The 27,158-nt window shown below is 49.7% G+C and overlaps 1 protein-coding gene across 6 annotated transcripts in view; it reads right to left on the bottom strand.

Annotated features, from left to right (window-relative positions):
• Nucleotides 1–27,158, bottom strand: part of LOC119966976 (dynein heavy chain 8, axonemal-like) — a 1,648,910-nt gene that overhangs the window by 768,958 nt on the left and 852,794 nt on the right. For all 6 annotated transcript variants that reach the window (XM_038798944.1, XM_038798946.1, XM_038798947.1 and 3 more), the window contains one exon: nucleotides 16,765–16,865. In XM_038798944.1, coding sequence (XP_038654872.1) covers nucleotides 16,765–16,865 — 101 coding nt within the window. The remainder of the gene's footprint in view (nucleotides 1–16,764; nucleotides 16,866–27,158) is intronic.

Raw genomic sequence — 27,158 nt, 5'->3', positions numbered from 1 at the left:
GTGGAGGCAGCTAGCTGCTTACCACATCCTGTGGCCTTTGATGTCCCTGGCGGGCACCCTCTGGGGTCAGAGGGCCCTGGCTCATTTTTCAGCGACACATGCACAGCCGTGGAGCTCTGTCCCGTGTACTGGCTATGGGACACGGCCTCATCAGAAGGGTGGATGTCGAGGAAGCTGATGGCTGTGTCGCCACTCCATGGAAATGTTCGAGGTTGGCACCTGGCACCCCCTCCTCCCAATCGGTGCCCATAGAGCCCTAGGATTCACCTTGGTATGGAGGGGCAGCTGGTCTGAGCCCCGGTGCTACTGCATCATCTGGCTCTGCCAGCGCTGGCAGCTCCGCAGTATCTGCACCATGATGTCGCCACCATCGCCGATGCTCCTCAGTGACTGGGACATGCTCTGCTCATCTGTGACTGGAACAAGCTCCGCAGCGCCTTGAGCATTCCCATCTGAGAGCAGGACATGTCCCACAGAACGTCATCAAGGTCAGCTGGTACTGGGTGACATCCCCCAGCTGTTACTGACACCGTGATGCCTTGGACACTTTCATTAATGGTGCTGATGCATCCAGCACCAGGCTCTCCACTGCGGTCATCACATTAGCAGTGTTGGCCTCGGTGCCACGCATTGCCAGCGACATGTCATACCCCCGTAGTTTCTGGGACTCTGCCAACCAGCTATGGACCTGCTTGAGTGTCAGTGAAGTCTTCGCCCAAATGTCCCGGCAACATCCTAACGTCTCCATCATCTCTGGGATGACCTCATTCATAGGCTCAGCATCAGGCTGGGGCCCAGCTGGGTCCTGGAATGCAGCAGACCTTCGACTGCTGTCTCACCTGGGGGGTTCCTGCCTCCACCTGACGTACATCAGCATCTAAATGGTGCTCACCAGATTGTGCAGACATCGGGAGGCTCCAAGAGGCGGCTGAGGCTAGGAGGGATGACCTGTTCTCCTGAGGATGCCGGAGAACCACCAAAGGGCAGCCAGTGCCACCTGGGAAGAAGTGGCAGTGGCTGTCAGCTTGGGCAGCCATCAGTAGGACTGGCACCATTGCCGCAAGAATGTCAACGACCCACACCGGGCAGCAGACCACTCTTCCCCCCCCCCCCCAAACACGAGACTGAATATGGCATTGCCCCCTCCCAGCACCGTGCTGTGCACTGCTCACCCATGCCGGCTACGTCGCCCATCTCGAAACCCCTCCCTGAATACGTCTTCCCCCCACTCCCTAACCATCACCTCCAGAACCTCCCCACCCCAGCCGCACTGAACACGCGTGTGGCTAACAATGTGCTCTGTGTCTCCGCAGGAGAAGTTGTCCATCGGGAGATGGCCCAGACTGGCAGCGTGGTGCCGGACATCAGAATTCCCACCACTTTCGAGTAATCTAGACACTTGGACAGATGGTTGAGATTTCAGTCGGGGTACTTTTTGGAGTAGTGACAACAATTCCGTACGTTTTAGCGTACTTTTGGATAGGGATGAAGTAAACCCTCGCGTTAAGGTGCTAACCTGGGGCATAGGCAAATTACGATAACATTAGACAGACATTGAAGAATGTGGATTGGGTGCGGCTGTTGGATGGTAAGTCAACATCGGACATGTGGGAGTCTTTGAAGCCACAGATGATTAGGATTCAGGAAAGCCACGTTCCTGAGAGAACGTAGGATAAGTATGGGAAGTTTAGGGAGCCTTGGATAACGAAGAATATTGTGAACCTCGTCAAAAAGAAAAAAGAGTAAGGTCTAGAAGGGTGGGGACAGTCGAAACCCTTGATGAGTATAAAGAAAGTAGGAAGGTACTGAAGTGGGAAATTAGGAGGGCGAGGAGGGGTCATGAAAAGTCCTTGGCAAGTAGGATTTAGGTGAATCCCAAAGCATTTTAATCATATGTAAAAAGCAAGAGGGTGGCCAGGGAAAGGATTGACCACTTAAGGACAATGGGGGAATCTATGTGTTGAGCCAGAGGAAATGGGTGAGGCACTAAATGGGTACTTTGCATTAGTGTTCACCAAAGAAAGGGACTTTGTGGAAGATGATTCTTGAGTAGGGTGCGTGGACAGCCTGTTAGCTGAGCTTACTTGAGTACTGCTATGAATTACATCATTTAATGACAGACAGCGGAGTTAGTCAGGGAGGCAGAAATGATTGATATCAAGACATTAAATGTGACATATATGGGTTAGTTTGAGGGGTGATCATTGAATCACATGCATGGTGTACGTACGGAACATCTGGGAGGTTACATGCCCCAAAGGCCGTATTAAACGCACCCTGCAGCCCTCATATCATTTCATTGTGGCCAATTGGAGTTCTGTAAACATCTTACATGACCAAAAGGGGGAAGTGTTGGAGGGCATTTTGTGATACTGGACTATGATATAAATTATTGGTAGTCCTGTAACTACATTTGTGCTCCTATATTACTTTTGAATAGTTCTGATGAAACAAAAGGTACTCATTGGCTTAGATGTCTGTTTAGACGAGGCAATTTGCAGAAATAGATAGTGTATACACAATGCTGTTAATGTCAGAAAAGACAGAAAATGGCTGTTAGCTATTTTGGGATATTAATGACACAAAATGGCTGAACAAGCCACATTCCCTGTAAACTGTCTCATGAGACCCAAGCGTGGGTATGTATAGAGAGTGTCCCAACAGCCGCTGATAACAGCCTCACAGAACAAGACTTGCAATATATCCTTGATAAGCTCAAAGTCCCCCGCTGTAGACAGGTCACAATATTATGTTAGTTTTGAATGACTTCTGTATGAAGTTAGGGGCGGGTAAGACAACACCCACTTTCACCATATATGTGATGATTGACTGCATGTAATAAGTGTGACGCGAATATAGTTGATTGATTGTATGTAAATGAGAATACAAACTAATTCCGCCCCTTGAATCTGTATATTAACCCGTGTGAGCTTTAGCTCAAGGGAGAGAAGGTGCTGTCACAGGCTGCGGAGTCTGAGACTTTCCCTCCCAGAATTCTGACATAATAAACTGCTTTTTTTACTTATACTCAGGCCTTCGGGTGAATATTTTCTCCCCTAACACATTGAAAAGGAGGAGGTATTGGGTCTTTTAAAAGATATTAAGATAGATATGTATCCTGGGCCGGATGGGATTTACCCCAGAATACTGAGGGAAGCAAGGGAGGAAATTATTGGGGCCTTGACTGACATCTTTGTATCCTCATTGGCGACAGTGAGATCCCAGGGGACTGGAGACTAGCTAATGTGGTACCGCTGTTTAAAAAAGTTAGCAGGGATAATCCTGGAAACTATAGGCCGGTGAGCCTCATGTCGGTAGTAGGTAAATTATTGGAGAGAATTCTCAGGGACAAGATTTATACCCCATTTGGAAACAAATGGATTCATAAGCGATAGACAGCATGGTTTTGTGAAGGGGAGGTCGTGCCTCACTGACTTGATCATGTTTTTTGAGGAGGTGACACAGGTAATTGATATGGGGATATGGCACTAATGATATGACGTTCTGCGGGACATGTCCCACTTTCAGATGGGAATAGCTGAGGCGCTGCGGAGCTTGTCCCAGTTGCAGGTGGGCATAGCCGAAGCGCTGCAGAGCATGTTACAATCACTCAGGAGCATCGCCGAGGACATCGACACGATGGTGCTCAATCCAGCTGGCCCACATTCCCAAGGTGAATCCCAGGTTCCTATGACACCAACAGGGAGGAGGGGGTGCTGGGTGCCAACCTGGACCCGTGCCATGCAGTGGCAACAGTGGCTCCAGCTCACCTGAGTTCCACCCTCTGATGATGCCACGCCTTGCAGAGAGCACCCGGATCAAGGTGGCCTGGCTATGCATGTGCCGCCGTCAAGTGTGAAGGGCGCCTCCGGCTCCACAGCCCCCACTAGTGGCTTCGAAGGGCATGGGATGTGGTAAACAGCAGGCTGCCCTGAACTCCGATATGCATCCTGGGAAACACCTAGATGCAGCGGTCGAGCAAGGAAGGCTAAGCATGCCAAGGATCATCGAGAGGGAACTTGGGGGCGTGGGGGGGAAGAGGGGGGTGAGGGAGTGGTGGGCGAGTGGGGTGGCACCTTGGGGAGAGTGGGGCAGTGGTGGACACTTGAGTGGCACATTAAAAATCCTTCCCCACAACCAGAGTGACGAATGTCACTTTCTTCCGCAATGCGGGCTAACCTCCAAATCTTTGCCCCCCCCCCCCCCCCCCCCCCCCCAGTGCATAGGGGTTGGATATTGGCTGTTGTGTCTGAGGTGTTACCTCCCACAGTGTTTGTGGTGATCCACTGTGTTAACTGTGTGCAGCTGTATTAGGGGATGTACAGTAGTACCTATACTACAGGTTCGCCGGTAGCCCCTGCCGGCTAGCTCCGCCCACAAGGAGCCGTATAAATATGTATGACTCCTCCTGATCAGCCATTCTGCCAGCTGCATTAGGAGGCCACGCATCTGACTGTAATAAAGCCTCTGTTGTACCAATCCGAGTCTTTAGTACATTTGATAGTGCATAATGTACTACTGTCAGATTTTCTGTATTATGGACATCAGGATCAAACTAGATCGCCTGCAGCTGGATCCGCACTCGCCAGATGCCAGAAAGGACTTTAATCACTGGCTGGCTTGCTTTGAGGCCTACATCAACTCAGCGACCCGCGCACCGACGAAAGCTCAGAAGATCCAAGTTCTATACTCCAGGTTGAGCTCCAGCATGTTCCCGCTGATCCAGGACGCCCCGACGTACGCAGACGCCATGGTATTTCTTAAAGAGAACTAAGTTCAGAAGACAAACACTCTCTTCGCAAGGCACGTACTCGCCACTCGCATACAACTACCTGGTGAGTCGATCGAAGACTTCCGGCGGGCTCTTATCCCACTCGTACGGGACTGTGACTGTCAGGCCACCACGGCCACGGAACATTCCAATCTCCTACGCATTCGTGACGGGGATTGCGTCGGACCCCATCCGACAACGACTGCTGGAAGGGGCCACGCTCGACCTAGTGGAGTCGAAAGCTTTAGCGCTCTCCATGACGGTCGCATCACGCAACGTCCAGTCCTACCCCGCTCGCCACGTGGTCCACCTCCCCTACTCCTCTTGGACCCGGCATACGACCCCCCCCCCCCCCTCCCCCCCCGACTGGGGCCACTCCTGCTCAGTATGCCTGCGCTGCCAGCCACACCACGCACTCTGGGGGTCCCCGCTGCTACTTCTGTGGCCAACAGAAGCACCCCCGCCAGCGCTGCCCAGCCCGCGCCGCCACCTGCAAATCCTGCGGAAAGAAGGAACACTTTGCGGCGGTGTGCCAGGCCCGTGCAGTCACTGCCATCGCGCCCGAATTCTCTGCCTTACCCCAGCCGATCGCACAATGGGCGCCACCGTCTTCTGCTCCCGGGGCCACGTGCGGCCAGTGGGCGCCGCCATCTTCTCCCCCCAGGTCCACGTGCGGCCCGTAGGTGCCGCCATCTTGCCCTGCGCCCGTAACGTGCGATCCATGGACGCCGCCATCTTACCCCGCGCCCGCAACGTGCGCTCCATGGTGCCGCCATCCTGCCCCGCCCCTAAAACGTGTGCTGCATGGGCGCCGCCATCTTCTCCCCCACAGGTCCTCCGGACATCGCCATCGCCGCCATTTTGTCTCCCCCTCGGGACTGGAACGCTGGACCCAGGTCGCCGTCGCTCCCCATATGACTCTTCGGACGACCACCCGCTGCTTGCCTCTGTGACACTGGACCAGTCCCGTCCTCACAACCTAGCCACCTCTTCGACGACAGTGCTAAGCAACGGCCACGCGACCTCCTGCCTACTGGACTCCGGGAGCACCGAAAGCTTCATCCACCCGGACACGGTAAGGCGCTGCTCCCGTGCGGTCCACCCCGCCAACCAACGGATCTCCCTGGCCTCCGGGTCCCACTCTGTCCCGATCCGAGGTTTCTGTGTGGTCAATCTCACTGTCCAAGGCGTAGAATTCAGCGGTTTCCGCCTATACTTTCTACCCAACCTCTGCGCTGCACTATTGCTGGGTCTGGATTTTCAATGTAACCTCCAGAATCTCACCCTCAAATTCGGCGGGACCCTACCCCCACTCACCGTTTGCGGCCTCACGACCCTCAAGGTTGACCCTCCCTCCCTCTTTGCCAATCTAACTGTGGATTGCAAGCCCGTCGCCACCAGGAGCAGACGGTACAGTGCCCAGGACAAGACTTTCATCAGGTCCGAAGACCAGCGGTTGATTCAGAAGGGTGTTATCGAGGCCAGCAATAGCCCCTGGAGAGCCCAAGTGGTGGTGTTTAACCCTGGGGAGAAGCACAGGATAGTCGTGGACTACAGCCAGACCATCAATCGGTACACGCAGCTCGATGCGTACCCCCTCCCTTGCATATCTGATATGGTCAATCAGATTGCACAGTACCGGGTCTTCTCGACGATTGACCTTAAATCTGCCTACCACCAGCTCTCCATCCGTAAATCGGACCGTCCATACACTGCCTTCGAGGCGGATGGTCGCCTCTATCAATTTCTTAGGGTTCCCTTCGGTGTCACTAATGGGGTCTAGGTATTCCAAAGAGAAATGGACCGAATGGTTGACCGGTACGGACTGCGGGCCATGTTTCCGTACCTGGACAACGTCACCATCTGCGGCCATGACCAGCAGGACAACAACGCCAACCTTGCCAAATTTCTCCACACCGACTCTCTCCTTAACCTCACCTACAACAAGGAGAAGTGTGTGTTCAGCACAAACCGCCTAGCCATCCTCGACTACGTAGTCCAAAACGGACTCCTTTTTTTTTTTTCTTTTTAAAATTTAGATTACCCAATTATTTTTTCCAATTAAGGGGCAATTTAGCGTGGCCAATCCACGTACTCTGCACATTTTTGGGTTGTGGGGGCGAAACCCACGCAGACACGGGGAGAATGTGCAAACTCCACATGGACAGTGACCCATAGCCGGGATCGAACCTGGGACCTCAGCGCCGTGAGGCTGTTGTGCTAACCACTAGGCCACCGTGCTGCCCTTAAAACGGACTCCTGGGGCCCGACCCCGACCGCATGCGCCCCCTCATGGAGCTTCCCCTCCCCCACTGCCCCTTGGCCTTCAAACGCTGCCTTGGGTTCTTCTCCTACTACGCAGAGTGGTTCCCAAACTACGCGGACAAGGCCCACTCACTTATACAGTCCACTCAATTTCCCTTCACGGCCGAGGCACAACACGTCGCCCATTTTAGAGCAGACATAGCCAAGGCCGGGATGCACGCAGTAGATGAGACACTGCCCTTTCAAGTAGAGAGCGACGCTTCAGATGTCGCCCTTGCCGCCACTCTAAACCAGGCAGGCAGACACGTGGCATTCTTTTCCCGCACCCTCTATGCCTCTGAAATTCGACATTCGTCTGTTGAAAAGGAGGCCCAGGCTATCGTTGAAGCGGTGTGGCATTGGAGGCATTACCTGGCCGGCAGGAGATTCACTCTCCTCACTGACCAACGGTCGGTAGCCTTCATGTTCAATAACACACAGCGGGGCAAGATCAAAAATGATAAAATCTTGCGGTGGAGAATCGAGCTCTCCACCTACAAATACGAGATTTTGTATCGCCCCGGCAAGCTCAACGAGCCCCCAGACGCCCTCTCCCGAGGTACATGTGCCAGCGCACAAGTAGACCAGCTCCGTGCCCTGTACGACCGCCTTTGTCACCCGGGGGTCACTCGGTTATATCACCTCGTCAAAGCTCGCAATCTGCCCTACTCCGTCGATGAAGTACGGACAGTCACTAGAGACCGTGCGCGCCTAGTGAAAGCATCCCGCCTCTTTGAACGCCTCAGCGTGGATTTCAAAGGGCCCCTCCCCTCCATCGACCGCAACACATATATCCTCAGTGTGGTCGATGAATTCTCCAGATTCCCCTTCACCATCCCATGCCCGGATATGACGTCTGCCACCGTCATAAAGGCCCTCAACTCCATTTGCGCGGTTTGGTTTCCCCGACTACATCCACATCGACAGGGGATCCTCATTCATGAGCGATGAGCTGCGTCAGTTTCTGCTCAGCAGGGGTATCGCCTCCAGCAGGACGACCAGCTACAACCCCCAGGGAAACAGCCAGGTAGAGAGGGAGAACGGGACGGTTTGGAGGGCCGTCCAGCTGGCCCTATGGTCCAGAAACCTCCCAGCCGCTCGCTGGCAGCAGGTCCTCCCGGATGCACTGCACTCCATCCGGTCTCTACTGTGCACTGCCACGAATACCACACCCCATGAACGTGTTTTTACTTTCCCCAGGAAGTCCACATCCGGGGTGTCGCTCCCGACTTGGCTCGCAGCTCCAGGACCGGTTCTACTATGTAGGAATGTCCGACTCCACAAGGCGGACCCCTTGGTGGAAAGGGTACGCCTGCTCCACGCCAACCCCCAGTATGCCTACGTGGAGTTCCCCGGCGGCCGCCAGGATACGGTCTCACTCAGGGACCTGGCTCCCTCGGGTTCCACTCCCACACACTTCCCCACCGACGCGCCACCCTCCCCTCCCCCGGCGCTCCCAGCATCAGCCCCACCAGGTCCATCCCTCCTTCGCCTGCCCACGCTAGAGGACGAGGAAGATCTCGGCACGCTCCCGGAGTCATCCAACTACTGGCCAGCACCAACACCACCAGCACCGACGCCGACACCGCCAGTACCGACATCGCCACCACCGCTACGTCGCTCCCAGCGAACCGTAAAACCACCGGACAGGCTTAACCTCTGACGGGCAACAGGCTACAAGATGGACATACACTTCTTCCCCTCACGGTGTGACTGGGATGCTAGGCAATAACTCCCACATGCTAAATGGCACGCCCACACTTGGAATGTGTGAGGTGCTCACTTAATTACAACTGCCAATTCCCTATTAGCAATAGTTTCAGCCGTACGGCCAGCGGCCTCCGTGGTCACTGGGGGTTATGAGTTGTTGGTGGGGCTGACAGGCAGGGTCAATGGCTGCCTCCAGAACAGATACACACGATCCCCTCCCACCCAAGTTCACCTACCTTATTCCGGATGCTCCTTTAATTCAAGTAGACACACTTCAACCCACCTTTCTGTCTGCCGGTGTCACTCCTGCGAATTTGATACCCTCCTCAGTACCTCACTACTCTCAACACTGGCTTCTGGACTACAGATCGTTTTCCCAGCCCCCTGACAAATTAGTTTAAAGCCCCCCCGAAGAGCCATAGCAAATTTCCCTCCCAGGATATCGGTGCCCCTCTGCTTCAGGTGTTAGCGTCAGGACAAATTCGCAAGCCTCTGCTAATCGCCTTAATCTTGTTAAAAAGTTTGTAACTGACTCCGCAGTGTCTCGGAATGCTGAGTAAAACCGGTACCTTCGCAGGATCAGAGGTGGCTTAGGGTCATAGTACTCTTTTATTAAGTCCCTCACTTACTGGAAGGTTTTCATGTCCGGTGCCTCTGGAAAAATGAGACTGCGCATAATGGCATAGGCTGCTGGCCCACACGCGGTCAGCAGAATGACCCGTTGCATTTCATCCAGAATTATATACTTTGCTCGAAAGAAGTACTTAATGCGCTCTACATATTGGGCCCAGTCTTCCACTGCAGGACGAGCAGGTTTCTTCGGGTCGTTCCGTTTTCTTCGTCGCCACTGTAATACGTCCACGGAGGCAGAAGTCCCGTCACCAGAATTCCTTTTATTTACAAACCCAACAGCTGAACAACCATCACCATTCAGTCTGCTGTCTACACCTGGAGTGCAGGGGATCTGGCACTCCCTGTTATATACACAGAAAGGGGTTCCCTGATTGGGCCACTAATCAGGGAACTCGTATTCTAATTTGCCAATCTCAAAGGCCTGGCCTAAGTCATTAAAATGGCGTTCTTGTTCGAATTCAAGGAGGCCACTGAATCGTGCCCAAAAGCTATCTAATGTACTATCAATTACGACGAGACGAGAGTAGGATGTAATCGAGGCTTTATTACACAGAGATGTGTAGCCTCCTACAGCAGCTGACGAAATGGCTGCTGTACGGAGAGCACCCACATTTATACTCCGCCTACTGGTCGGAGCCAGCAGGCAGGGATCTACCCCCGTACCTGTAGTACAGGGGCCTTACCGTAATACCCATATATACAATATAATACAACAGTGGTGACTACAAAATTCACCCCCTGTTAAAAATGAGTCCAGCGGGGGTGGTGGAAAACTATATACATACAGATGGGTTTTAAAATTACAGAGGTTACAAATTTAGACAGTCGGGCACCTTGATCTGTCGTTGAGAGCACCGCAGTTCTGGTGGCGACTCCGGCGTCGGCTTGGTCTTCGGTGACTCCGGGAGCGTGTCAAAATCCTCGTCATCCCGGGTGGGAGCAAGAGAAGGATGGATTGTTCTGGAGCGGGGGCTGCGGTGGGGTGTGCCGGGGGTAGGGAGGGTGGCACCGGGGCAGGGGGTGGTGGGGACCCAGCTGGTGCCAGATCCCTGAGGGAGACTGTGTCCTGGCGGCCGTCGGTGTACACTACATAGGCGTACTGCGGGTTTGCGTGGAGTAGCTGTACCCTCTCAACCAACGGGTCCGCCTTGTGGAGCCGCACGTGCTTGCAGAGGAGAATGGGTCCTGGAGCTGCCAGCCACGTTGGGAGCGAAACCGTGGAGGTGGACTTCCTGGGGAAGGCAAAGGAACGTTCATGGGGGGGTTTCGTTAGTCGCGGTGCACAGGAGCGACCGAATTGAGTGAAGTGCATCGGGGAGGACCTCCTGCCAGCGGGAAGGCGAGAGATGTCTGGACCGTAAGGCCAGCTGGACGGCCCTCCACTGTCCCATTCTCCTGCTCCACCTGCCCGTTTCCCCTGGGGTTGTATCTGGTCGTCCTGCTCGAGGCAATGCTCCCGTTGAGCAGGTGCTGGCGCAGCTCATCGCTCATAAATGAGGATCCTCGGTCGCTGTGGATGTAGGTGGGGAAACTGAACAGAGCGAAGATGGTGTTGAGGACTTTGATGACGGTGGCAGACGTCATATCGGGGCATGGGACGGCGAAGGGGAATGGGGAATACTCGTCGACAACATTAAGAAAGTACGTGTTGCGGTCAGTGGAGGGGCGGGGCCCTTTGAAGTCCACGCTGAGGCGTTCAAAGGGGCGGGAGGCCTTCACCAGACGTGCACGGTATCGCCGGTAGAAGTGCGGTTTACACTCCGCGCAGACCTGGCAGTCTCTGGTGATAGCCCCGACTCCCTCGATGGAATAGGGCAGATTGCGGGCCTTAATGAAGTGGTAAAAGCCGGTGACTCCTGGGTGACAGAGATCGTTGTGCAGGGTCCGGAGTCAGTCCACTTGTGCACTGGCACACGTACCTCGGGACAGGGCATCGGGGAGCTTGTTGAGCTTACCGGGGCGATACAAAATCTCGTAATTACATAGAATTACATAGAATTACAGTGCAGAAGGAGGCCATTCGGCCCATCGAGTCTGCACCGGCTCTTGGAAAGAACAGCCTACCCCCTACCCAAGGTCAACACCTCCACCCTATCCCCATAACTCAGTAACCCCACCTAACACTAAGGGCAATTTTGGACACTAAGGGCAATTTATCATGGCCAATCCACCTCACCCGCACATCTTTTGACTGTGGGAGGAAACCGGAGCACCCGGAGGAAACCCACGCACACACGGGGAGGGTGTGCAGACTCCGCACAGACAGTGACACAAGCCGGAATCGAACCTGGGACCCTGGAGCTGTGAAGCGATTGTACTATCCACAATGCTACCGTGCTATAGGTGGAGAGCTCGATCCTCCACCTCAAGATTTTATCATTTTTGATCTTACCCCGCTGTTAAACATGAAGGCAACCGACCGTTAGTCAGTGAGGAGAGTGAATCTCCTGCCGGCCAGGTAATGCCTCCAATGTCGCACAGCTTCAACGATGGCTTGGGCCTCCTTTTCGACGGGAGGAGTGCCAAATTTCAGAGGCATGAAGGGTGCGGGAAAAGAATGCCACGTGCCTGCCTGGTTGAGGGTGGCGGCCAGAGCGACGTCTGATGCATCGCTCTCGACTTGGAATGGGAGCGTTTCGTCGACCGCGTGCATCGCGGCCTTAGGGATGGCGACCTTGATACGGTTGAAGGCCTGGTGAGCCTCGGCCATCAGTGGGAAAGCAGTGGATTGGATGAGTGGGCGAGCCTAGTACACATAGTTTGGGACCCACTGGGCGTAATACGAAAAGAACCCCAAGCATCGTTTGAGGGCCTTGAGGCAGTGGGGGAGGGGGAGTTCCACGAGGGGGCGCATGCGGTCGGGGCTGGGCCCTTGAACTCCGTTCTGAACCACATAGCCGAGAATGGCTAATTGGTTCATGCTGAACACACACTTCTCCTTGTTGTAAGTTAGGTTGAGGAGTGTGGTGGTGTGGAGAAATTTGGAAAGGTTAGTGTCGTGGTCCTGCCGGTCGTGGCCGCAGATAGTGACGTTGTCCAGGTACGGGAAAATGGCCCGCAGCCCGTACCGGTCAACCATCCAGTCCATCTCCCGTTGGAAGGCCGAGACACCGTTGGTGACGCCGAAGGGAACCCAAAGGAAATGGTAAAGGCGGCCGTCTGGTTCAAACGCAGTGTATGGGCGGTCCACCTTACGGATGGGGAGCTGGTGGTTGGCAGATTTCAAGTCCACTGTCGAGAAGACCCGGTATTGTGCAATCTGATTGACCATGTCAGATATGCATGGGAGGGGGTACGCGTCGGCTGCGTGTACAGATTGATGGTCTGATTGTCGTCAACGATTGTCGTCCTGTTTTTCTCCCCTGTCTTCACACTACCACTTGGGCTCTCCAGGGGCTGTTATTGACGTCGATGATACCTTCCCGCAACAGCCGCTGGACCTCAGACCTGATGAACGTCCTCTCCTGGGCGCTGTACCGTCTTCTCCTGGTGGCGACGGGTTTGCAATCTGGGGTGAGGTTTGCAAAAAGGGAAGGCAGGTCGACCTTAAGGGTCGCGAGGCCGCAAACAGTAAGGGGTGGGAGGGGCCACCCAAATTTCAGGGTTAGGCTCTGGAGGTTGCACTGGAAGTCCAGGCCGAGTAGCAAGACAGCGCAGTGGTTGGGGAGGACGGAGAGCCAGAAGCCGCTGAACTCTATGCCCTGGACCGTGAGGGTGGTGATGCAGTACCCCCAGATCGCCACGGAGTGGGATGCGGAGGCCAGGGAGATTCTTTGGTTAGCGGGGTGTACCGTGAGGGAGAAGCGCCTTACCGTATCGGGGTGGATGAAGCTCTCAGTGCTCCCAGAGTCCAGAAGGCAGGAAATCGCATGCCCGTTGACCTTCACCTTTGTCGAAGCGGTTGCGAGGTTGTGTGGTCGAGACTGGTCGATGGTGACCGAGGTGTGACGCGGCTGGTCGTCACAAGGGTCCATCGGGCACCTCATCCGCAGCGGTGCCCTCGAGCCGCACGTGTCCTGGGGCAGGCAAATGGCGGCGCCCATTGGTTCTGAGGCAAGCAAGGTGGCGGCGCCCACGGGCCACACGTGTTGTGAGTGGAGCAAGATGCCGGCGGCCACAGGCCGCACGTGGTCTGAGGAGAGGAAGATGGCGGCGCCCACTGGCCGCATGGGGGGGCTGCCGGGACAATAGTGGCGATTGAGCGGGCCTGGCACACTGCAGAAAAATGTCCCTTCTTGCCACAGGCCTTGCAGGGCGTGCTCTGCGCTGGGCAGTGCTGCCGGGGGTGTTTTGTCTGTCCGCAGAAGTAGCACTTGGGTGCCCCGGGGTTGGTTGACTGCCGCGCAGAGCAGGCGTGGGGTTGGCTGGGGCTGTCGCTGATGGGGTCCGCGATGGGGTGGCTGCTGGGTGGTCCACGATGCACATGTAGGGGTGGGCCGTGCGGTGGGGGGCATAAGCCTGTACGTTGTGTGAGGCGACCGTGAGCGAGAGCACTTGTTTCTTGGTCGGCGCGAGGTCAAGTGTGGCCCCTTCTAAGAGGCGCTGGCGGATGTAGTCAGACCCTATGCCCGCAACGAACACGTCTCTCATTAGCAGGTTCGAATGTTCAGTGGCCGAAACGGCCTGGCAGTCACAGTCTCTCACCAGGGCGAGCAGGGCATGCCAGAAATCTTCCACAGACTCACCGGGACGTTGGTGCCGCTTGGACAGGAGGTGCCTGGTGTAGATGTTGTTGGTCTGCTGAGCGGAATTCTCCTTCAGTAGTGCCATGCCCTCTGCGTAGGTAGGCGCGTCCTGGTCAAGGGGAAAAGTGTTGGAGCTCAGCCGTATGTACAGAATCTGGAGCTTCCGTGCTTCTGAGATTGGGTCTGGCGCAGACCCTATTTATGCTTCAAAGCAAGGTAGCCAATGTTCGAAGTCCTTTTTGGCGTTGTTTGCTTGAGGATGCAGCTGCAGGCGATCCGGCTTGATGCGGAGATCCATCTCTGAAAAATCTCTGTGTGATAAATTGATGCACTATCAATTACGACGAGACGAGAGTAGGATGTAATCGAGGCTTTATTACACAGAGATGTGTGGCCTCCTACAGCAGATGACAAAATGGCTGCTGTTCGGAGAGCACCCACATTTATACTCCGCCTACTGGACAGAGCCAACAGGCAGGGATCTACCCCCGTACCTGTAGTACAGGGGCCTTCCCGTAATGCCCATATATACAATATAATACAACAGTGGTGACTACCACACTGACATCCAGACTTAGCCATCCCTAGCAACAGCATGAGTGCTGATGTGCACTGTCGCCTAGCTTCGAAGCCCCAGTGACTGGAAAGGGTGAAAGTGCGTTCCATGATTTTAGTGAAGTTATCAGATGTGTGTAAAGCAAATGGCATGGTGACCTGGAGATCCCAGTAAGTTCTGGTTGGATGCAGGCACGGAAGGTAAGCGGCTGTCTCTCTCCCTCTCTCTCCACTCCATCACCATATTACACAGAGTAGGATGGCGTACAAGGAAAAATAATGGGAACTTGTCAAAAAGGTGTGGAGAAAGCATGGGAGGGATGGTGTTTAATCTACATATGTTGGAAATATCAGGTGGGGAAACAGAGCCTAAATCATGAGTTTATCGAATGATTCCTGGCCAGTTTCATAGGACATGTTCTGGAGGCAGGCAGAAAGCAGGCAATATGCGACTTCTCCAGTTCTAATATCTATTTCTATCCACCATTGTTCAACCCCTTAGTCACTGAGGTAAATCTTGTTTTTCTGCTTCTCGGCTAATTTACAGATCAAAACCACCCTCAAACCGAAGCATACTTATCAAATTTTGATTCAGATACCAGCATTCGCAGTAATTTGCTTTCATATACACACTCATCAATTCCCTGCTTCACTTTATTTTATCCAAATCTTATTTTTTGATCTTACTTTTTACTCAATTCTTCAAGTCCTTTTTTAATAAGATCTTTAGAAGGTGCTGTTCCTCAAGCCTGCATTGAGCTTCATTGGAATGCTGCAGCAGGTGCAGAATAGAAATGAGTTTGGAAGTGAAATGGTGAATTAAAATGGTAAGCGACAGAAAGATTGGGGTCGCATTTGCAGACTGAATAGAGGTGTTCTGCGAAGCAATCGCCTAGTGTTCATTTTGTGTCCTCTGTGTAGAGGAGACTTCATTGTGAGTAATGAAAGCAGATCGCTGAAGTACAAGTAAACTGCTTCACCTGCAAGGGATGCTTGAGATCTTGGATTAGATTAAATGATTATTATGGTGCAGAAGGAGGTCATTCATCCACCGGCCCTTGGAAAGAGCAACCTATTTAAGCTCATACCTCCACGCTATCCCAGTAACATTGTAACCCCACCTAACCTGTTGGACACAAAGGGACAATTTAACCAATCCACCTAGTCATCACATCTTTGGACTGTGGGAGGAGACAAGATAAAAAGATGTGTTGTGAGAAAGGGATAAAATGCTGGGAGAGATAGAGGACTGACCAATGAGTCGTGGAGGAAACAGTCCCTTCGGAATGCTGACAAGGGAGGGGAAGATATATTTGGTGGCGGCATGAATCCATGGCAGAAATGGAGATCAGAGATTCATTCATTAAGGGGGTAAATTACATCATGCAGTGGTGAGCTGCCTTCTTGAACTGCTGCGGTCTGTGTGGCATAGGTACAAGGAGGGAGTTCCCAGATTTTGAATCAGTGCCAGTACGGTAGCATAGTGGTTGGCATTATGGCTTCACAGCGCCAGGGTCCCAGGTTCGATTCCCGCTTGGGTTACTGTCTGTGCGGAGTCTGCACATTCTCCCCATGTCTGCGTGGGTTTCCTCCAGGAAGTCCGGTTTCCTACTACAGTCCAAAGATGTGCAGGTTAGGTGGATTGGCCATGCTGAATTGCCCTTAGGTTAGATAGGGTTGCTGGGTTACGGGGATAGGTTGGAGGTGTGGGCTTAAGTCGAGTGCTCTTTCCAAGAGCCGGTGCAAACTCGATAGGCCGAATGGCCTCCCTCTGCACTGTAAATTCTGTGATGATTCTATGATTCAGTGAAGGGCAGCAATATAGTTCCAAATCAGAATGATGTGTGACTTGGAGGGGAATTGCCAGGTGCTCGTGTTCCCCGGTATCTGCTGCCCTTGTTCTTTGAGATGGTAGTGTTGTACAGCATACAATGAGGTCATTTACTCCCTCATATCTGGGCTGGTTCATTGACAAATGTATTTTTTGTTATGAGTTATTCATTCAGTGCTACACTTGGTCCTTACTCACATATTCTCCCAAACGCACGTGGCAGGGACTCTATATATAAATTAACTCCAGGTCATCCTATATGAAATGCAACTTACTTATTTTTCTGCAGCATTTCATAATCTTGGATTGGCAATCCAAATAAACGTTCCCCAGAAGAATATGTCACAAATTTCCTCCATAAATCATCAAACCAACTCTGAAACAAAGTGGAAATTTGAAATGAGGATTAGTGGTTACTGACTCTGAGTACTATGTATGGATCATACACTTCCTTCCTGCACCAATTTGCCATTTTTGTATTACCTTTTTCTCCAACGCTAATATAGGTTGTGAAAGGGTTTTCTGAGTGCTGGATCTGGACCGGAGTAGACCATCATTCAGTTATATCTGGGCTCATCTGTACCTTAACACCATCTTGTGAAAGGAATAGATAGGATAGATGTGGAGAGGTTGGTTCCACTGGCGGGTGAAAGCAGAACTAGGGGGCATAGCCTCAAAATAAGGGGAAGTGGAGACATGTGAGAGAACTATTAAGAACTGGGTGTTTATTAAATAGCTGTGGTGAATGTATGGAATTCCCTGCCCAGTGAAGCAGTTGAGGTTCCTTCATTAAATGTTTTCAAGATAAATATAAATAGTTTTTTGAAGAATAAAGGAATAAAGGGTTATGATGTTCGGGCGGGAAAGTGGAGCTGAGTCCACAAAAGATCAGCCATGATCTCAATGAATGGCGGAGCAGGCTCGAAGGGCCAGATGGCCGACTCCTGCTTCTAGTTCTTATGTTCTTATGTACCTACCTGACTTTGTCACCCTTAATTCACTTGGTTATGAAAAAATCTAACTAATTTTTGAAATTTTCAATTGAGTGAATTTGATAAGCTATTTGTCCATCTCCCTCACACACAATCACACACAAACACACACACGTCACCTTCACTCTTAAACACACACGTCACCTTCTCTCTTACACACACATAGCCATCTCTCTCTCACACACACACGCCTTCTTCTCTCTTACACAAACGTGTGCATTTCTCTCTCACACACATATTCATGTCTTCTTCTCTCTTGCACATATACATACATTTCAAACTCTCTCAGACACATACACATGCACACACACGCACAGGCTCCCTCTCTCTCTGTCTCACACAAAAACATGTTCCCCTCTTTCTCACATACACTCACCCCCCCCCCCCCCCCCGCCCCTCTCCATACAAAAACACGTTTTCCTCTCTTGCACACACACACACACATTCACGGATCCCTCACTCTCACACACACATAGCAACAGGAGTAGGCCATTCAGCTTCCTGAGCCTGTCCCACCATTTAATGAGATTATGGCTGTTCTGTGACCTACAAAATACAAAGACTTGAGAGGAGGAGCTGGCCCGAGTTGATTGGAAAAGGAGACAGTGGAACATCAATGGCAGGAATGTTTGGGGGTTAGTCGGGAGGCACAACAGAAATTCATCCCAAGGAGGAGGAAACAAGGCATCCATGGCTGACGAGGGAAGTCAAGGACAGCATAAAAGCTAAAGAAAAAGCATACAATGTGGCACAGATTAAAGGAAAGCCACAGGATTGGGAAGCCTTTAAAAGTGAGCAGAGGACTACTGGAAACTGTGGCTGGAGAAGTAATAATAGGAAACAAAGAAATGGCATCAGTCTTCACGGTGGAGGACATCAGTGGGATGCCAGAGCTCCAGGAAAATCAAGGGGCAGAGGTGAGTGCAGTGATCATTACTAAGGAGAAGGTTCTGGGGAAACTGAAAGGTCTGAAGGTGAATAAATCACCTGGAACGGATGGCCTACACCCCAGGGTTCTAAAAGAGGTAGCTCAGGAGATTGTGGAGGCATTGATGGTGATCTTTCAGGAATCACTGGAGTCAGGAAGGGTGGTAGGCAGAAGACGCAAAATTATAGGCTGGTTAGGAAGGGAGGGAGGCAGAAGACAGGAAATTATAGGCCCGTTAGCCTGACTTCGGTCAATGGTAAGATTTTAGAGTCCATGATTAAAGATGAGATCGCGGAGTACTTGGAAGTGCATGATAAAATAGGACTGAGTCAGCACGGCTTTGTCAAGGGGAGGTCACATCTGACAAATTTGGTAGAGATCTTTGTGGGGGTAACAAGGAAGTTTGACAAAGGAAAACCAATGGATGTGATTTAGTTAGATTTCGAAAAGGCCTTTGACAAGGTGCCGCATAGGAGACTGTTAAATAAGTTAAAAGCCCATGGTGTTAAGGGTAAGATCCGGTCATGGATAGAGGATTGGCTGACTGGTAGAAGGTAGAGAGTGGGGATAAAGGGGTCTTTCAGGATGGCAGCCAGTGACTAGTGGTGTGCCTCAGGGGTCGGTGCTGTGACCAGAACTTTTCACAATATACATTAATGATCTGGGAAAAGGAACTGAAGGCACTGTTGCTAAGTTTGCAGACGATACAAAGATCTGGAGAGGGGCAGGTAGTATTGAGGAATCAGGCGGGCTGCAGAAGGACTTGGACAGGTAAGGAGGGTGGGCAAAGTCGTGGCAGATGGAATACAATGTAGAAAAGTGTGAGGTTATGCACTTTGGAAGGAGAAATGGAGGCTTAGACTATTTTCTAAATAGGGAGATGCTTAGGAAATCAGCACAAATTGATTTGGGAGTCCTTGTTCACGATTCTCTTAAGGTTAATGTGCAGGTTCAGTCGGTAGTTGGGAAGGCAAATGCAATGTTAGCATTCATGTCGCGAGGGCTAGAATACTATCTGAGGAAGGGTGCGCTGGCCTTGGAAAGAGTCCAGAGGGGGTTCACAAGAATGATCCCTGGAATGAAGAGCTTGTCGTATGAGGAACAGTTGAGGACTCTGGGTGTGTACTCGGAGTTTAGAAGGATGAGAGGGATCTTATTGAAACTTACAGTACTGCGAGGCCTGGATAGAGTGAACGTGGAGAGGATATTTCCACTTGTCAGAAAAACTAGAAGCAGAGGACACAATCTCAGACTAAAGGAACGATCCTTTAAAACAGAGATGGGGAGGAATTTCTTCAGCCAGAGGATGGTGAATCTGTGGAACTCTTGCAGAAGGCTGTGGAGGCCAAATCACTGAGTTTCTTTCAGACAGAGATAGATAGGTTCTTGATTAGTAAGGGGATCAGGGGTTATGGGGAGAAGACAGGAGAATGGGGATGAGAAAAATATCAGCCATGATTGAATGGCGGAGCAGACTTGATGGGTCGAGTAGCCTAATTCTGCTCCTATGGCTTATGGTCTTATGGTCCACCTCCATGTCCCTGCTTTTGGCAGATATCCCATCATATCTTTGCTTAACAAAAATGTATCTGTCTAAGATTTAAAAATAATGATTGCTCTAGCTTCAACTGTTGCTTGTGGAAGAGTTCCACCCTTTGAGTGAAGAAGTTTTTCCTAACATCTCTCTTGAATGGTCTTGCACTAATTTTTAGACGATGCCTCCAAGTTTTAGAATCTCCAACCAGTGGAAATAGTTTTTCTTTATTACCCTGTCTTTCCCTGTGAACATCTTGAATACTTCGGTCAGATGACCCCTTAACCTGCTAACGTCATGTGAAAACAGATCCAGTTTTAGTAATCTCTCCTCCAAATTCAACCCCTGTTATCCAGGCATAATTTTTGAAAACCTATGTTGCACTCCCTCCAAGGCCAAAATAGCCTTCCAAAAGTGTAGTGCCCAGAACTGCTCACAGTGCTCCAAATGGGCTCTAACCAGGCTTATGTATAGCTGCTACATAACCTCTGTGTTTTTATATTCCAATCCACTTGCTATAAAGACAAGCATTAGCCTTTTTTGAAAATAAATTTAGTGTACCCAATTATTTTTGTCAATTAAGGAGCAATTTAGCGTGGCCAATCCACCTACCCTGCATATCTTTGGGTTGTGGGGGCAAAACCCACGCAAACACGGGGGTGGGGGGAGAATGCTCAAACTCCACACAGACAGTAACCCGGAGCCGTGATCGAACCTGGGACCTCAGCGCCCTGACGCAGCCGTGCTAACCACTGTGCCACCGTGCTGCCTCCATTAGCCTTTTTGATTATTTTCTGCACTTGTTCCTGGCATTTTTAAGGATCTATGCACCAAAACCCAAAATCTCTTTGGACATCCCCTATACCTAACCTCTTTCCACTTAGAAAGTACTCTGCTCTGTCCTTTATCAGTCCAAAATGGATAAATGATGGATCTGAACTTTTCGTTAATATATTTCTGTGTCGCCGCACATATATTAATTGAACAGAACTTGAGACTGAACTTTAATAGGGTTTTAATATCAATTTGCCACTTTAATTTGTGCGTCTACTGAAGATTTGTTTTCTTGTGCAGAATTTTAATAGTTTCCAACTTAGCCCTGCAGGAAGCTTAATCGAAATGACTGTCTCTCGCAATTACAAACAGGTTGAATTCAAAATACATTAACAGTTCAAATCAAATATGCACAGTACATAGACAACTGCGTAGTTTAAATTAGAATAATGATTTCACAGCTTAAGCAGATAGCATCGCAAAAAGCACTGTTCTTTCATCCCGATACCTAACTTTTTAAGGAAATTATTGTCTGTTATTATCTATGAAGTCTCAGCCCCTTCAAAGCTTTGATTGGTCTGAAATCATCTATAATCCTTCTAATTTGATCACACGATTTGTCTGTCAATTAATCAAAACATTATTTTGGTACATAAGAAATTGCTTCAGCAAATTCCTTTTGTGGGGTGACTTCTGTAGTTATCATAGAATGGTATGTGGTTATCCTGGACATGAAGCTGGATGTCATCCAATTCTTTCTAAGACAAAGAACTACTCATGTTAGTTTCATTGTCAACCTGACCTTGCCAGCTATAGAATTCTCACATCTGATTCCATTTCACAAAGTCAGCAGTCAGCCATTTTATGCATGTCAAAAATGAAATGCAGTGGCTGTAAGTCAGCCATTATGATCTCTTTAAATTATTTATTTAAATTGAACCCTTTTAACCTACACAAAAAGGTTAGTTTCTATCAATAACCAAAATGGAAGTTATTTTGTCCATGTTTGTACCAAGGCTGTAATGAAGTCGGGAATTCAATGATCCTGGAGTAATCCTGGAACATAAGTGAGCAGTTATTGCTGATTAAGTGCTGCTTGATTGCACTTTCAACAACCCTTTCCATTACTTTGCTGCTGATCAAGTGTAGATTGATGAGGCAGCTGGTGCACGGGTTTTGATTTGTCCTGCCTTTTGTGGACAGAACATATCTGGGCAATTTTCCACGTTGCCAGGTAGATGCCAGTGTTGTTACTGCACTGGAACAACTTGGTTAGGGATACAGTAAGTTCTGGTGCACAAGTCTTCAGTACTGTTACCAGAATGTTGTCAGGACTCACAGCCTTTGCAGTATCTATGCCTTTACCCGTTTCTTGATATCAAGTGGAGTGAATCGGATTGGCTGAAGACTGTCACCTGTGATTCTGGAGACCACAGGAGAAGACCAAAGTAGAACATTCACACAACATTTTTGGCTGAAGACTTTTGAAAATGTTTTTTGCCTTATCTTTTGCACTGATGAATTGCTTCCTCACCTACCACCCCCATCATTTAGATTGGAGATATTTGTGGAGCCCCCCCTCCTTCAATTATTTCTGAAAATGTGCGTCACTATTCACTTCCACATCTGGAGGCTGTCCATCATATTTGAAAGACAGTGGAGACTCCATGACACAGTGAAAATCCAGGCCTTTTTCTCTATGAGGATATAAATGGCTACTTCACTCAACCCTCTCACTGGTAGATGTAGCTGCAACAGGTTTGATAGAAATTGACTCTCCTAGTCAGCTATAACCATGAGAGTAAGGGAAGATGATAGAGGTAAAAGGGTTAAATGAGAACTCATTAAGAATAATTAACTATAATCATATTAAATGTTACTTGAGTGCAACAATAGCTGGGAATCCACGAAGGGTAATCCAAATCATACACTTTAATTTATTTCTCAAACTTAGATTTCACATCTGAAAGTTGCTTGAGGCTGCAAGGTCAGTGACGTTAACTAGCTAAAAGGCCCCATTGTTCTGCTGTCCCAGTACAGATAGTCCCGTTTCTATGGTAGCAGCCAGTCTAGGGTGATAATGTCTTAACAAAAATTGTGTTTTTCTAATTAATGTTAGATGCAGGTGTGGATAATTTGGAAAATTGGCAAGCGATGGAATAGAGATCCATCAAGGTTTTTAAAAATTCATGCATGGAATGTGAGCAATGATGGCTAGACCAGCATTTATGGCCCATACCTAAATATTGATAGAACATAGAACACTACAGCGCAGTACGGGCCCTTCGGCCCTCGATGTTGCGCCGACCTGTGAAACCATCTGAAGCCTATCTGACCTACACTATTCCATTTTCATCCATATGTCTATCCAGTGACCACTTAAATGCCCTTAAAGTTGGTGAGTCTACTACTGTTGCAGGCAGGGCGTTCCACATCCCTACTACTCTCTGAGTAAAGAAACTGCCTCTGACATCTGTCCTATATCTACTACCCCTCAATTTAAAGCTATGTCCCCTCGCGTTGGTCATCACCATCCGAGGAAAAAGACTCTCACTGTCCACCCTATCTAACCCTCTGACTATCTTATATGTCTCTATTAAGTCACCTCTCAGCCTTCTCCTCTCTAACAAAAACAACCTCAATTCCCTGAGCCTTTCCTCGTAAGACCTTCCATCCATACCAGGCAACATCCTAGTAAATCTCCTCTGAACCCTTTCCAAAGCTTCCACATCCTTCCTATAATGTGGTGACCAGAACTGCACGCAGTACTCCAGGTGCGGCCGCACCAGAGTTATGTACAGCTGCAGCATGACCTTGTGGTTCCGAAACTCAATCCCCCTGCTTATAAAGGCTAGCACACCATATGCCTTCTTAACAGCCCTATTAACCTGGGTGGCAACTTTCAGGGATTTATGTACCTGGATGCCGAGATCTCTCTGTTCATCTACACTACCAAGAATCTTGCCATTAGCCCAGTACTCTGCATTCCTGTTACTCCTTCCAAAGTGAACCACCTCACACTTTTCCGCATTAAACTCCATCTGCCACCTCTCAGCCCAGCTCTGCAGCTTATCTATGTCCCTCTGTATCCTATAACATCCTTCAGCACTATCCACAACTCCACCGACCTTCGTGTCATCTGCAAATTTACTAACCCATCCTTCTTCACCCTCTTCCAGGTCATTTATAAAAATGACAAACAGCAGTGGCCCCAAAACAGATCCTTGCGGTACACCACGAGTAACTGAACTCCAGGATGAACATTTGCCATCAACCACCACCCTCTGTCTTCTTTCAGCTAGCCAATTACTGATCTAAACCGCTAAATCACCTTCAATTCCATACTTCCTTATTTTCTGCAATAGCCTACCGTGGGGAACCTTATCAAACGCCTTACTGAAATCCATATACACCACATCAACAGCTTTACCCTGATCCACCTGTTTGGTCACCTTCTCAAAAAACTCAATAAGGTTTGTGAGGCATGACTTACCCTTCACAAAACCGTGTTGAGTATCGCTAATCAACTTGTTCTTTTCAAGATGATTATAAACCCTATCTCTTATAACCTTTTCCAACATTTTACCCACAACCGAAGTAAGGCTCACAGGTCTATAATTACCAGGGTTGTCTCTACTCCCCTTCTTGAACAAGGGGACAACATTTGCTATCCTCCAGTCTTCCGGCACTATTCCTGTCGACAAAGACGACATAAAGATCAAGGACAAATGCTCTGCAATCTCCTCCCCGGCTTCCCAGAGAATCCTAGGATAAATCCCATCTGGCCCAGGGGACTTATCTATTTTGACAATTTCTAAAATTGCTAACACCTCCTCCTTTTGAACCTCAATTCCATCTAGCCTGGTCGACTGAACCTGAGTGTTCTCCTTGACAACATTGTCTTTCTCCAGTGTAAACACTGACGAGAAATATCCATTTAATGCTTCCCCTATCTCCTCTGATTCCACACAAAACTTTCCACTACTATCCTTGATAGGCCCTAATCTTACACTAGTCATTCTTTTGTTCCTGATATACCTATAGAAAGCCTTAGGGTTTTCCTTGATCCTATCCGCCAACGACTTTTCGTGTCCTCTCCTCGCTCTTCTTAACTCTCCCTTTAGGTCCTTCCTGGCTAACTTGTAACTCTCACGTGCCCTAACTGAGCCTTCATGTCTCATCCTAACATAAGCCTTCTTCTTCCTCTTGACAAGTGCTTCAACTTCCTTAGTAAACCACGGTTCCCTTGCTCGACAACTTTCTCCCTGCCTGACAGGTACATACTTATCAAGGACACGCAGTAGCTGTTCCTTGAAAAAGCTCCACATTTCGATTGTACCCATCCCCTGCAGTTTCCTTCCCCATCCTATACATCCTAAATCTTGCCGAATAGCATCGTAATTGCCTTTCCCCCAGCTATAATTCTTGCCTTGAGGTATATACCTATCCCTGCCCATTGCTAAAGTAAACATAACCGAGTTGTGATCACTATCACCAAAGTGCTCACCTACATCTAAATCTAACACCTGGCCGGGTTCATTACCCAGTACCATATCCAATGTGGCCTCGCCCCTTGTTGGCCTGTCTACATACTGTGTCAGAAAACCCTCCTGCACACACTGCACAAAAACTGACCCATCTATAGTACTCGAATTATAGTATTTCCAGTCAATATTTGGAAAGTTAAAGTCCCCCATAACAACTACCCTGTTACTCTCGCTCCTGTCAAGAATCATCTTTGCAATCCTTTCCTCTACATCTCTGGAACTATTCGGAGGTCTATAGACAACTCCCAACAGGGTGACCTCTCCTCTACTGTTCCTAACCTCGGCCCATACTGCCTCAGTAGACGAGTCCTCAAGCGTCCTTTCTACCGCATAATACTTTCCTTGATTAACAATGCCACCCCCCCCCCCTCTTTTACCATCTTCTCTGTTCTTACAGAAACATCTAAATCCTGGAACCTGCAACAACCATTCCTGTCCCTGCTCTACCCATGTCTCCGAAATCGCCACAACATCGAGATCCCAGGTATTTGGTGAGGCCAAGGCTGAGTTGTTTTCTTTTCCCCTTTTTGATTCCCAGTGCTGCAGCTATGTCCTTCAGGACTTGCCAGCTTGGTCATCGGTAGTGCATCAAGCCATTCTTAGTGATGAACAATATCTGCAGGACTTTTTGTATCTTTGTCACCTTCATTGCTTCTTCCAAGTAGTGTTCAACATGGAGAAGAGCTGATTCACCAGCTGAGGCTCAGGTATAGGTAGGTTGTTTTGCCCATGCTTGATCAGATGACATGAGACTTCACCAGGACCAAACCCTCCCAACTGCACCACTGCTCCATCACTGCTGGTGGGTTTGTCCTGTCGGTGTTGTAATGATGTGTACAGACATGTAACTAAAGGGTTAATCACAACACCTAGCTATGGCACTACCACTAGAGGGCATTACTAGATCCACTATACAACTGAGTTCTCAGAAGCTCTAGCTCTTTTTCCATGCAGGAGTTACCAGAGAGCAGCAGTGTAATAGAGAGAATCTCAGCCTAGTTATTCATAATCTCAACAATGGGTGGCCGAAAGGGCAATGTCCGCAATTCCACAATGTTCAAGCCGACTTAACGATGATTAATGGAATACTGCTGAGGCTAGACAGAATAGTCATTTCACTGCGTCTCACCCTATGGTACTTTGTCAAATTCGTCAAATTCACGAGGGACATCTTGGAACAGAAAAATGCAGACGAAGGGCTAGACAAGCCGTTTGGTGGCCTGGCATCAATAGGGAAATCACAGACATGGTATTGAGATGTGAGACCTGTCAGAAATTCCAACCAGCATAGCGTAAGGAGACTCTTCAACCACAAGTCTTGGAAACTTCTCCTTGAACCAAGGTAGGCATCGACCTATTCCATTCTAATGGCCACCTCAAAGACTGTGATCAGAGCAAATAAACTTTCTTTTGGAATGGCATTCTGAATACTGTTATGACTGACAATGGGCCATGCTTTCACAGTCAAGACTGGATTGCATTTGCAAAATGCTACAACTTTAAGCGCATCACCTCTGGTCCGCACTACCTTCTGCCCAATGGCAAAGTTGAAAAGAGGGTGCACATAGTCAAACAGCTAATTAACAAAGCCTCGGATTCAGCATCCGACATTCACTTAGCACTACTCTCATATCATGCTACTTCATTATCAACTGGCATGCTACCAGCTCAACGTCTGATGAACAGGGATCTGAGAACTACGCTTCCAGCTCTACAATTACCTAATCCAGATCACCTACCGGTGATAAAGAAGATGCAACAGCTTTGTGATGATCAGAAACATTACGACGACAGACATGAAACTGATCTGGACTTTCTATCTCCAGAAGATACCGTCAGAATCAAGATACCTGATGGTGATTGGTCTGCTCCAGCTGTCATCATTCGACAAGCC

Source organism: Scyliorhinus canicula, chromosome 6, assembly GCF_902713615.1.
Source record: "Scyliorhinus canicula chromosome 6, sScyCan1.1, whole genome shotgun sequence".
NCBI lineage: Eukaryota > Metazoa > Chordata > Chondrichthyes > Carcharhiniformes > Scyliorhinidae > Scyliorhinus > Scyliorhinus canicula.
The sequence above is the reverse complement of the archived record's forward strand: the minus strand, read 5'-3'. Positions and strand labels throughout refer to the sequence as shown.